The sequence below is a fragment of the Alligator sinensis genome, unplaced genomic scaffold, assembly GCF_000455745.1.
Source record: "Alligator sinensis unplaced genomic scaffold, ASM45574v1 scaffold108_1, whole genome shotgun sequence".
Lineage (NCBI taxonomy): Eukaryota > Metazoa > Chordata > Crocodylia > Alligatoridae > Alligator > Alligator sinensis.
In genome coordinates, this window is record NW_005842110.1 from 352511 (window position 1) to 365580 (window position 13070).

At 44.1% G+C, this 13070-nt stretch overlaps 1 protein-coding gene across 1 annotated transcript in view; it reads left to right on the plus strand.

Annotated features, from left to right (window-relative positions):
- Positions 1-5: 5 nt before the first annotated feature.
- SPINT1 (serine peptidase inhibitor, Kunitz type 1) overlaps positions 6-13070 on the plus strand; it is a gene marked incomplete at its 5' end in the record, with an annotated part of 19114 nt that continues 6049 nt past the window's right edge. The window contains 5 exons of the mRNA XM_025205310.1: positions 6-261; positions 8933-9084; positions 11140-11278; positions 12043-12213; positions 12993-13019. Of these exons, the coding sequence (XP_025061095.1) occupies positions 6-261; positions 8933-9084; positions 11140-11278; positions 12043-12213; positions 12993-13019 (745 nt within the window). The remainder of the gene's footprint in view (positions 262-8932; positions 9085-11139; positions 11279-12042; positions 12214-12992; positions 13020-13070) is intronic.

Genomic DNA, 13070 nt, shown 5'->3' on the forward strand with positions numbered 1-13070 from the left:
CCCCCCCCTCCCTGTCCTCGCCCGCGGCCGCGCGGGGCCGGGACTGTGTGCGCGCCTGCTGCAAGGAGCCTGCCTGCAACCTGGCGCTGGTAGAGCAGAGCCCCGACGGCGGCGAGGACGGCGTGCGGGCCTGCTTCCTCCTCAACTGCCTCTACGAGCAGGCCTTCGTCTGCAAGTTCGCCCGCAAGGCCGGCTTCCTCAACTACGTGAAGCGGGACGTGTACGACGCCTACGTGTCCATGCGGGAGAAGGGCGAGGGGGGTAAGGTGCAGCTTGCCCCGCTCCCTGCCCACCTGGGCCTTCCCCCTCTGTCGCAGGGTGGTGGGGAGGGGGCTGAGGACTCTTGTGGCGGGCGGGGGCAGGCGGGAAGAAACCTTTGCCCCCCTGCAGCTTCTCTACTCTGTGGCCTTAGTCATGTCACTTAACACCCCCCACCCTCACCCTTCATCCCTGTGTAAATGGAGTAGGGGGTGATACTTCCCCACAGCTCTGTAATAGTCTTCTGAGCCCCGGGGATGTTCCTGATGCAGCTTAAACAGAGATTAAGGCACAGCCCTACCCACTGAGCATTTTCGACTGGAACGTGAATGAACCTGGACTCCAAATGCCACGGTAAACCATTAACAAAGCACAGGTGAATTGCAAAGGTGTTGGAAGCAGGCCCTTCCCTGGCGCAGAATTCACTTCCTCTTTGGTTCTGCCTAAGTCTCGGCCTTGTGACTACTACCAGCTGGTGACAAAGCACCTCTGTCCTGGTAGGCTCTGTCTGACTTTTGCAGAGAGAACAACTCGGCAGGCAGGTTGGATTAGAGCACTTGCATTTAGGAGCAGATCTGAGGAGGTCTTTTGTTTGGATTCTGGGGACAAACTCTTTGATTGAGGAATTGTGTAATTGTTGCATTTTGTGCTTACAGCACTGGATAGGAGCACTGGTATGAATGCAAACGATGCATCATTGACCTCTTATGAGGCAGCCCAAAGTCTCCCCCTTGGAAGAAAAGCTGTAGCAAGGTATTACAATACAGTTGTGGATCTAGCACCACTTCTCTCTTATCTCCTTCGTTGCCACCTTTTTCCAAAATCAAAGAAGATCTGAAGCTTTTCCTAACGGGATTGGGTCTCTAGTTAGTTAGACAGTGGCTTTTTGAAATGATGAGGCTTGGATACTGATGCACTAGTGGTGCATCTGTGGAGCCCATTCCTGTGTTACGTGGATAAACTGATCCGTTGTTCTTACCACTGTAGCTGTAGGGGTGGTTCTTTTAAGTATGTCAACTTTTAATGAAAAATGGGGCAAGCATATGGGATAGGATTTGTAACTCCCCTGGTGGAATTGAGGTCTCAGCCATGATCTCTTCTTCTTGAAATTGGCAGTGATACTAAAAAGACCCTCATGCACTGAAAGCTTACTTTTAAGGGATGGAAAATTTAGGAGATGAATCTCCTCTTTTAAATCATCTCCTATTGATACATGTGGTAACTTCTTAAATACTCTTTAGTAACCCCCATGCTGATCTGGAATTGGTGGTGGCATCACAGAAGTGGTATTTTCTCCACTGCACTTTAGACTTTTTCATTAAACCTTTGGTTTCTCTGCTGTACTTGCTCTATACCTTGAGTATAGACTGAAGTGTTTCCTTCTCAAAAAAAAAAAAAAAAATCTACCCCTCAGTAATAAATATCCTACAAACCAGGATGTGGGACATATGTTAGCCTTAATTGCTGTGTTGTTTTCTCCTTCCCTGTACAATAAGTGTGTTTTGTTCAGTATACTTTGGTTCCGTGAGATCCCAAAACTAGCTATAAGAAATGTCAGAAGCCTCATTGCAATATATCCTTGGTATCTCCGATTTCAAAGAATGATGAATCCTAGGTTCCCGTCACTGAAACAGAAAATAATACTAAGGAGAGCAAAGGGTGGGGGGGATCATTCTTGAAAGGTCCAATTAGGAATGACATCCAGAGCCTGTTTAATAGGACGTGCCTTTTGTCACTGATGCTGATTTACCAAAATACCACTCATACCCCCTGTGTTCCTTCTCTTTGCAAATTATACTTGAGACGATGTGAATTCCAGATACAAAAAGTGGAAAGTTTGCAGTTCCTATTTCTCGGCATTTTAGTGAGACTATTTTTATTTTGCACAGATTTCAGAACAACAAAGTTCTTCATAAGTAAAACTGAAGTGTTTCTGGGAAGAGACAGGGATTTCCTCTTATGGATGGAGCTGGGAATTAAGATAAATAATAAGAACAAACAAAACTACTCTAGACAGCACCTAACTTTGTGGGTCTGTTCAGTGTTCAGACACTCAGGAATGTAGATTTTGATCCTGGTTCAGAGCCAAAATAATTCCACAGCTCTGATGTTGGAACTAGGTCAGCAGAGGAGGAATTTGGCACACAACAATGGGCTTGTTTTAGTGGGAAAGGTGAGTGCATCATTTCCGCAGGTGGGAGGAGGGGGGAGATTCTGAGGGTGTGTTTGCAGGAGCCCAGATTAAACAGCCTTTGGGCAATGACTGCATCCAGCTGGCGCTGACATTTTTTCCCTTTCAAGACCTTTAATTGGATCTCAAGGACATATTTAGAGAGTTAAAGCTGTTGTGCTGAGGAGCCTCTTTCCAACCTTTCAGTGTTCCTTCCTCAGCTTGGACCTATGTTTTTCCCAAGATGTATTGCAGTGCTGCTAAAACTCCAAGGCTGCATGTAGCTCTGAGCACAGGAAGATTAAAAAGCAGACCCTAACTGAAACAAGAGGTTTGGGAAATTTTAAGCTTTTTAGAGTTCTCTGGATTTGCACTCTGATGTTTGGAGCTTTGACAGTGTGTTCAGGCCATATTCTGAAGGCTTCCCTGAAATAACAAGGGCTAGAAATTTTGTTTTAATACATGCAGAGATTCTTATACTATGTCCTTGTTTCAGCAGCTGAGGCTTTAAGACAAACACTAAATATAGTGAGACTTGAGACAAAATAACAGGAGTTAGTTGCACCTATGATTGCCAAAACAGGCTTGAGCTCTCATCTCCGTGTATCTTCACTGCTTTGGGGATATCCTGTTTTAACTGTGTCCCCTAACAAAGCCGCAGCCCAGGCTCTGTCCACCATCCCTCCCTTTCAGTATGCAGGGTGACTTTCCTGAATCATTGATATTAGCAGTCTAAGAAAACACAGCTTCTATGCTTACATCATTTTCTAGCATGAACTTTGCTGTGCGTTTTCTCTCTGGCTCATTTGGGAGGGGCAGGGCTCACTGAGGGTTTTACAGCAATAATAGAACCCAGTGTTTGAGTAACCACTGCATAAATTTATTCTGGCTCTGAGCAAACCTGTTCTGGGTGTGGGCCTGGAAAATAACTTCCCTGAACCTTTGTCCGTTTCTTGAACTGAACCTTCAGTAGTGTTGTGAAATCTTCAGTTACGCTCCATTTGTTTTGAGTTTGTGATGGGGAAACAGGGAATGCTGGAAAACCTGTAGGATTTAGGATGGGCCTATTTTTGCAAATCTGGGTTCAGAATTTGGCTAGCTAAAAATTCAGTCTGGGATTCGGAGTGGTTGGCTAAGTGATCAGCTTTGTTGCAGACCCCCAGCCTGGACTCTGGAGAATGGAACAGGAATGTATTAATGATAAACTGTATCGTTAATACTGTCCAGTTAGGGCCACCAAATAGGGCATTATCACCTGACTCTAGTACTGGGGCCACAACTTTGCTTGAGATTAAATAGCTGGTTTCCACAAGGACAGGCTGCTTGTCAGACCTGAGGCATCTTTTCAGGTGAAACTGCACCAGGGTCAAGGTATGGAGAGTGCTCTGTAATAGGTGCATAGAACATGAGTGACTTCTTGCTGTGGAGCAGCTACATAAATCACGTAAACTAGCTCTTGTCATTTTCTCCCCTTTCATGCTCTTGCTTCATTACTATTGACTGACTATGGTGGGAGCAGTAAGTCTATATCACAGGCTGGATTGTATTTAAGACTCCACTGGCCCACTTGATGACACAAATAAAATAAAAAAAAATACGAGGGCACTGTCTTCTTCTTTCTGCTTTTACAAAATAAAATTGCCTTGTCTTCCCCTACTAGGGGTGGCAAGTGACTTTAATCTGAAATAATCTGATCCTTGAAAAACAGGCTGGAATTTTATAGTGTTGCCCCCACTGGTTTTAAAGGTTCCTAGGAAGGTTTTTATGCTATATTAACTTCTCAAGGATTTTTCCATAAGGGTTTGTAAGAAGGTGCTCAGTACAGTTCACTTCTGACCTGCATCATTCTCCTATTGAATTCTGTCATTTTTATGACAACTTTTTCATGCTGCATCTCTCTCTGCGTGTGTACTCTCCTCGATTTATAGTTTGTGTTTTTTTCCATCTCTTTTTAAAGTGTTTTTCCCTTAGAGGAACGGAGCTTGCTTCTACCTGGCAAACAGGCTTTGCCTTCATGATGTTGACTTGTTACTATGGAGAGAGGATTATAATGTTAATAGGGGAGGTTTGAATACAGGCTCTCTGGGAATTGTTTGCTTCTGAGTGGCTTCCTTAGGGAAGTGATGAGAGCTGTATGCTTAACAGGGGATTTAACCCTTGGTGGAACTTGTCTTCAGTGGCAACCTTTTCCATTGTCTGTCCTTTCTAGCTATTGCAGGTTAGTTTTCTAGCATGCAGTCTGAGGTAGCTTTGAACTTTCTTGTCTGGGAGGTAGTGTGTCCTAGTGGACAGAGTACTAATGTAGGTGCTCTTGCCTCTGCTACTTGTCTACTTGGTGATCCTGACCAAGTCACTTCTCCCCATGCTTCTATTTCCCCATGAGTGAGAATGACTGGCCACTCTTATAAAGTGCTTTGAGGTCTGCAGAGTTCACTCTGATTCAGACTCACTAGCTTTTGGAAAGGTTTCCTTTTTAGTAGACACAGACTTTAAGTAGTTCTAATATGTTTTAATACCATATAATTTTAGCATTGCCAGAACTAAATGCTCTAAAAATTTATCAGACTAGCTTAATCCTCAAGTGTAAAATCTTGAATCATCTTTGCTTGGTCATTGTCTTTTGTGGGTGGCATTTTTTTCAGCTTTAATGAAAGCAAAGTACATAGCCTTCATGATTTCAAACAGACAGTCTTAAAAAAAGAGGAAACTAAATGTTCATATACTTGCATGAATTCAGGATGTGATACTTGTGCTCTCCTTAAGTGACACAAGACAACATTGTCAACCCTCTGTGTCTTGGTGACTGTTTAACGGCACTTTCTTTTTAAAACTGTAGACAAGGGAACAGTTGCAAGAAAATCATGCAAATCTTCCTCTTGTCTAGGTGACTTTTGAAGTAAAGATACCAATTTAACTCTAGCTTTGTGGAACTCCAGCTTTTAGTGCTTAGTTCAGCTAAGAAAGCTACCTTCCAGGAGCTATTTGCTGTTTGTTGCTGATATTTGCCCCCAGTTCAATGAGCATTTGGCTGTAAAGATTAGATTGAAAATGTGCTTTCCCTTTGAAATAATTTTCAAAGGTAAGGGAGGATTTCGGCTTGCTGCAGGTAAAGAATGTTGAGGTTTGTGGGAGTGGTGGTTAGAGCCAGTTGCTACTTGAATGCCCTGCGTTGACACAATGGCTTTTTTTCTAAAGATAATGAGCTTTCACAAGTCCAGTGGAGAAAGAGGAGTCTCTCTCTGCGCCTCAAAGTTAGGCCTGAATGTCTAGAAATAGCCCTCTCCTCATTAGACTGTGCTTGTATGGAAGTGATTTGATCTTGGTTAGAGGTGATTATGAGGCAGAGGAAACTTGGTGAATTGGAGACAAGATCTAGAACGAATAGGCTTGTTAGGGCCAGACTAAGGAGAGTACAGCTGCTTTTCTCACAATATCACAGTAATTGGTAAACTTAGCAGCAGCAGTGTTTGGTGTTGTGAATTGCCTTAGACACTTTTTGGAGGTCATGCTGTTTCTGGCACATGTCAAGCCCAGGTACAAAGACAAAGAACCTTTTTTCCTTTCCTCTAGCCACCGTTCAGATCCCTTTCCTTCACCTCAACACTAAACTCCTCCTATGGTTGTCTGTCATAGCTGGACCTGAGGACTGCATAGTGGGGCAAAATCTTGCTATATGTCCCTCATTCCAAGTGCCGTTTTACCGTGTGTAATTTCCCATGTCTTTCATTACTGTGCAAGGAACTTTAATGCTATGGTTACCTTGACTAGTTTTAGACTCTGCTGAGTGCTTTTAATCTGGCTGGTTTATAAACTGGCATAAAATGCTCTCTCCCTTTATGATGAAGCTCTCATTAATAATGACAAAATTTAGAAATGTAAATAAAAAAAAATGATTTTTACTAGTTGCACATTAATAACCCATTGCCATGGCTATAGGGCTGTAAAACTGAGTATTACCTGTGGTTATTATGATGGGAAGGCAGTAAGAAATTCTCTCTTAAATGTATGTGCATGGGAGGAGTAATAAGGGCATTTTTCTTAGCAATATTTAGACACCCTGAATTTGAATATGTACATAGGGCTGCTCTTCTGTGTACACCTTGCGGAGAGTTTCCAGGTCTAAATATTTATGAGACCCAGGCTGAACCTTTTGGTAAGATGTATACATCTTGAAAGATGTACTTATTTGGCTGTGCATATAACCAGGTCTACTCAGAACTGATGTTGTAGTCTTTTAGGTACCATGAGGCATTTCTGTCAGTCTCCATGTCTGGTTTCATACCCCTGGGGAATGCTAGTTGCTAACATAAGCTAATTAGAAAGGACTGACATTCTGATTTACACCTCAGTGTAAAGCACCCTGAAAACTGTTGCATGCCACCATGAACAACACTGGCGCACTCCTACAATATGTACATCAGAGACCTTTTCATTTTTGTGATGGAAGTAGTATGTCTTGGCTACATTTTTCAGTCTAGCTGTGAGCCCAGTGTCCTTATTGAGGGAATCCCCAACTATTGCAGTATTTCCAGTAGCATTTCTTAAGAATCTGTTCTTAGCCCACTATAAATCAAAATTTTTATCAGTGATATGAAATAAAATTAAAAAATCATGATTTTAAAAATTGTAGGTGATGGACAAATGATATGTCTTTTTAACCGAAGACATATAACTAGCACAATGATCTGGGTGGCTTGGTAAGCTGGACAAAATTAAATGCATCTTAATATAGTGAAATGCAAGGTGCTACATCTAGGAACAAAGAGGGTAAGCTACTCCTAGCAAGGGAGGATTAGAAGATGCCAGCTATAAAAAGAACTCTGGGGATATTATGTGAGCATCGCATCTGGTTCTGTGGCTAATGGGCAATGAGATTCTTGAATGTATAAACAGGAGAGTATTGACTTGCCATGTGATATTTTAGAGTGGTAATAGCACTTGATACCACTACCAGCGTGTTATGTTGGGACAGGAGAGAAGTTGGAGAAGAGCTAGCATAATTGTGGTTTGATGCATGCATGCATGCTGCAATGAGACCCCCAGCAAGCAAAAACCTAGTAAGTTACAGAAGAGAAGGTGAGATGAGTTGTCCTCAGCCTTGGTATCTTCTCCCTCCTGACAATGGAAGGCCCTTCAGTTGGCAAAGGTATAATCGAGATCCATTATCTGTAGTTTGGATGTAGAAAGCACCTCGTTCTCAGTTAGGGTTAAGTTTGTAACAGTGAAATAATTAACTACTGGAATGAAATCGGAGTCCTTTGGTCAAGCAGTCATCCCTCCACATTAACTGTTAGTAGCATAACATAATAGCTGATTTGATGACTGACTAAATACTTTGGTTGAACTAGAGCATAAATTATTGGGCTGGGTGCAAGAACTACTGGAAGGCAGAAGTTTTTATGGTTCGGTGACATTTTTATGCAGGAGATCGGACTTGGTGATCATAATGGTTCCCTTTGGTCCTACTCCTGTGAATTTTGTGCTGGATGGCTCCCCTTGAAAGATGTACTGGGCTGTTCTGTGTCTCTTTGGTCTATTTTCATGACTGGAACTGACTTTGCCTCTTAGTTTTCCAAGCTGACTTTTATCCATATTAGTGAATTGTTGGAGTGACAGTGCTGAAAGGGGAGGGATATGGTTCACTGAGTGACACTTAAACCTCCTTGTACTACAGTAACCTAACTGACGGGGGGAGGGGTGCACAAAAATAGCCGCGATCAGCACTGCAACAGCTGGCACTTCCCCTGGCATCACATGGCTGTCCTGGACATGATGCTGCTCAACTACACCATTGTTGTATAGTAGGGGTTGTCAACCAGAGGTACACTTCTTGATTGGCTGCTGGGGGACTCCCTGCTTCTCCTCTGGCTGCTAGGGGTACACTGACCAAAAAAAGGTTGAAAACCCCTGTTGTACAGGATTTTTATGTTGGTGGGGATGCTATTGGGTAACGTTCTTTTTGAACATAATGTAGTCGGAAGACAATAATTGGAGAACGTAAATTAATTAACTCCTTAACTGATAGAATGTGTGGGACTGATGCCTGGTTTAACACCAACATGGAAATTGTCTGCAGTGGGGATTGCGTCAAACAATCTTGAGAGGAAAACACTGTACTTTGAACACTCACAATAGTTATACAAACAATGGTGTTAACTTTTACTTGCTCCTACAGGTACATGTCTCTGACCAGTGGCAGCTGGTTCAAAGATGCTAGTGTTATGGATAGTTGACCTACTAGATTTAATCCTGGGACAGATGGGTGGCTGGATCAAAATTCTCTCTGACCACCCTCCCAACTGAACAGGCATTTCTTTTGTGCATCACTTAATGTGGTAGTTCCAAAAGCATTGTTTATAGGCATTATTCCTGCATTAGCAACTAGAAGCCACATTTATTCAGTTGGGGAGATGTTCACTGTCTTTCCAGTTTGGAGACAAGAATACAAGCTTTCTGCTGCTAGAAGTTTTTTTTTTTTTTTGTATTTCTTTCTGTCTTCTCCAGATGATCTGCCTCCCAAAGCTCGTGCTGGGATGGACATGAAGGTACAGCCAGGGGAGGCAGTGGTACTGAGAGGTGCAGAAAGCTCAGATGACCATGGGATTGTCAGTTATGATTGGAAACATCTCTCTGGGGACTCATCTGTTGTGCTGGAGGTAGGTAGTAGAGTGAGCAGAGCTGCTTACCCAGTGTCTATAGCAAATATGCTGCAAGTGCCCACTATTTTACCTGATCCTAGCCTCTTGTTCTAGCCCCAATGTATTTCCAGAAATTAGGTAAAATTTCTCTCTCTCTCTCTCTCTCATTGCTTTCTTCTGTTTACGCTCTTCTTTTGTCTCCACTAGGTGGTGCTGTCATTGCTTAATGAGGTAACATTCCTTCTGTCCATCAGGAAACGTTGCACAGGAAGCCAAGAATGAAGAATGCTTCTAGACCAGGGCAGGCAAAGTTTGCCCCTTGGTCTGGTAGTGCCATTTTTCAGCAGCCCCTGCCCACATGGCTGGGGCTGGTCTCCATGGAGACCCCAACCACACCAGTGTGGTGATAGTGCAAGGCTAGAGTTGCCATGGAGACTGGCTCCAGCTGCACTGGCAGGGTGCACGGCAGGGCAGGGCAGGGGGCTGCTCCGGAAAAGTGCCCGGTACTGCAGCACAAGCATGTGTACAAATGCAAATAGGGCGGAGGGGCTGGATCTGGCCCATGGAGCCAGAGGGCTTTGTGCCTGTACCTATAGAAGGCTGAGCAGTGAGGAGCTGGGCTAGGCAACTTCCACCCCAGCTGTCTTATAAGTACAGCTTCCACCTAGGGTCCTAGCTGGGGGGTGGGGAGCTGGGAGAAGTAGTGGTGGCATGGGCACAGCTTCTAGCTGGTTGGCCCTAGTGGGGGCTCTCCCTGAACCCACATTGTGGATGTGCTGTGGAAGCCACCTGGCTTGTGTTGGACTGGAGCTGGATTGTTCCAGTCTGCAACTTGTAAAGGTTATCAGTCACTGATCTAGTTCATATCCCTGTGGCCTGTCCCTAGCTCTGCTTCTACTCTTATAGGGCTCCTGTCTGGCTGCACCACTGTCTGTGTTAAATGCGTCATCTTGTCCTAATCCTGAAGAAATAGATGAGAAGGCTGCAAGTGCCCGCTGTCAGGGGATTGTGGGGTGTGTTGCAGAAGGTTTTCTTGCTATTGCTGTGGTGCATAAGGAGAATCTGAGGCAGAGTCCCCAAGTTACTTTCCCCAAACCATGCAATGAGTCAGAGGCTTGGACTCCATGCTATTCTAAGCTCCAGTCCGGTGGCTCATCTTGGAGCGTGAACTTAGTTTTCTTCCCTCTGTTAAAACAAAAAAAAACAAAATTGCACAAGAACTCTTTGGAAAGAAAAAAAATTGTAGCCTGTTTTTCGTTTCAACTGCTGCATTATTGTGACTTCACTGGCAGCTAGCTAAGATTGCATGACCTCTCTGTAAGAGGAGGGGTTTGGATGCCAGTATCCTAGCCAGATTCTAGCTCTAGTAACAAATCTGCCTGTTTTAAAAACTTTCCCTGTTTCAAGTGGTTGCATTATCTTTTATAACAGCTTGGAATAGAAAGCAAAATGTTTCTGTTCACTATTGTACTGTGAAACACAGATAGGTTTGTGTCAATGGTGCTGTGTATATATATGTGGAGCCACATCCTGACTCTTGCTGCCAAAAGATGCTATGGGGCTGCAGTGCCCACATGATGGTGCCCTTGGGCAGGGCATAAAGAACAAAATGCCTCACAAAGCATTGGGACAACACAGTCCTTCACCATTTTCTTTGGAAGTATTAACATGCATTTCTCCATCTCCTATAACTGTCACTGAGGGGTGTTGTGTGTCCTGGCAGCCCTTTGGGGGCCCAGTAGCACTGCTGGACTCACTGACTATCCCAAAGCCTAGGGTTGCAGGGACCACTAGAAATTAGATTAGATGTGCTGAAGGGCTGGACTTCCTGGTGCTCTCTCCTTTTCCTAGCTATGCTGACCTTGGGCAGCCAGTCTGTCTTCTAACTTTGTAAAGCACTCTGGAGTCCTAGAGGCCCATCCTTCATGTGGGAGTTGTATCCAAGCTGCTCTTCTCCTGAGGCAGCAGACAGAGGAGTTGTCATCTTGCTTGTGAATTAGATGTCTGCATCCAGCACTTTGGCTGAGATATGCTAACTCCTCATCATGTTCTGCCTGTTGTTTGTATTCTCAGAAAAAAGGGGATGATCAGGTGGAGGTCTCCAACCTGCAGAAAGGGATCTATGTCTTCCAGCTCACTGTCACAGACACTGTTAACCAGCAGGACACTACCAACATCACCATTACAGTTCTGAATGCTGAGCAGACTGAAGGTGAGTCTGCCCAAGAGACGCTTAAACTTGGGCCTCATGGTATTCCTGCTGGAGTCAGTTGCTAATTGCATATGAAAGCAGCAAGGTGTATAACCAGCACTCTTTTTGTGAACTGCTGGATGGGAGTTGTGTGTGGTAGAGAAATGGGAGACAGTTCTAGTGCACTAATATTCCTTGGATGAAAATTCAACTTACTGTACCTGAATTTTGAGATAGCAGGGGGTCAGCTGGTCAGAAGCATGATGATGAATGTCAGTATAAAGTCCTAAGTGGTCCTGGTTTTATAGGATGGTCACTGCAAAAGGCTTGTTTCCAGTAAACAAGACATTCAGGGAGGCCAAGTCATGGATTTGTGCCAAGAGCCAATCTATTAAGTAAGGGTTTTTCTCTTCCATACCAGGTGCCAAGTTAAATGGACTTCACTAAAGTAGAGATACAGGAGTATTTAGGAGGAGCCTATGCCAACATCTGCATCCTGCTTCGAGTCCAAGATACAATTTTTCCCCAGCATGCCTGCTATGGGAAAGCTCCTGCCTCCTCCCAAACGAGCCATCACTGCCATATCCCTCTCCCCTTTTGTTACTAGGTTAGATGAATCAGTGTGATGTTAGCTAATGCTTGATGCTGTCCTGGCAGCAAGCAGAAGCCAGTGATTCAGCCCACCTTGTAAGATCTTTGCAAGGCCAACCATCTGTACTTAGTTAAAGCAAAATATCTCAATCTTCATATGCTGATCCTTTTTATTGGCTTCTCTCGTTTTGCAGATCACTGCTTGACTCCTAGTAAAGTGGGTCGGTGCCGGGGGTCCTTTCCCCGTTGGTTTTACAATCCAGAATCTCAGCAATGTGAGAAGTTCATTTTTGGGGGCTGCAAGCCCAACAAGAATAACTACCTGCGAGAGGAGGAGTGTAATCTTGCCTGCAAGGATGTTCAAGGTCAGTCTGTTTCTAGAGGCAGCCGTTAGCTCAGGGTGTTCCAATGGTTCTGTGGTCTGGAGCTCAGGTGGACTGGTCTTGTAGATCACTGGTAGGAAGCAAAAGTCTCTTCAGAGGGGTGTGCAGCTGGGAGCACCTATTGTAATTTGATTTCCAACTGCTTTACTGGTGACAGACTGTGTCAAAATCCCAAACATGTACTCCACTGGTTGTCACACAATTGGTATTCTGAGTGGCAAGAAGTCTTTTGTAAGGGCCAGGCCATATTAAGAAATAATTTAATTCAGTTAATTGATTAGGCTCAGGGCGTTATGCTCACCGTATCTCTGTGGCCAGATTCTGCTTGCAAAATTCTGTTCATGTCACTTCTTAAATATAACCACGTAATGCATGGAGGAGTCAAATTCCCCTTTCTCTCATGAAACTCATCTTCCTTCCTGGCACTAGCACAACTGAGCTTTTGCTGAAAGCCACTTAGAGCAGCTTTGGATGAGGTGAATTCATCTGAGCCTTTGCCAGGCTTCTGTGTTCCTACTGAGTCCAAATTGGGGATGTAAGATAGTTTGCAAAGGATTGGAAGGAACTTCAACTTCACCCTTACACCTGGTATAACTCCTCTGAAAAATGCATCTTGGGATGCTGCTGAAGAAAATTGACATTTTATATATTTTTTTCCCTGGGCAGGAACTGTTTTACTATAGAGCTATTTATTTGGGTCAGTATAAAACAGTTGAATTCACCAAAATAACATCGTGGTTTCTTTTCGGTCTCCTCTTCAGGGCCAGTTGGAAGACGGCAGCAGCCAGGTAAGTCTCTTGAATGTATTTCTAATCTGAGATGCATTCCCCCCCCCCCAC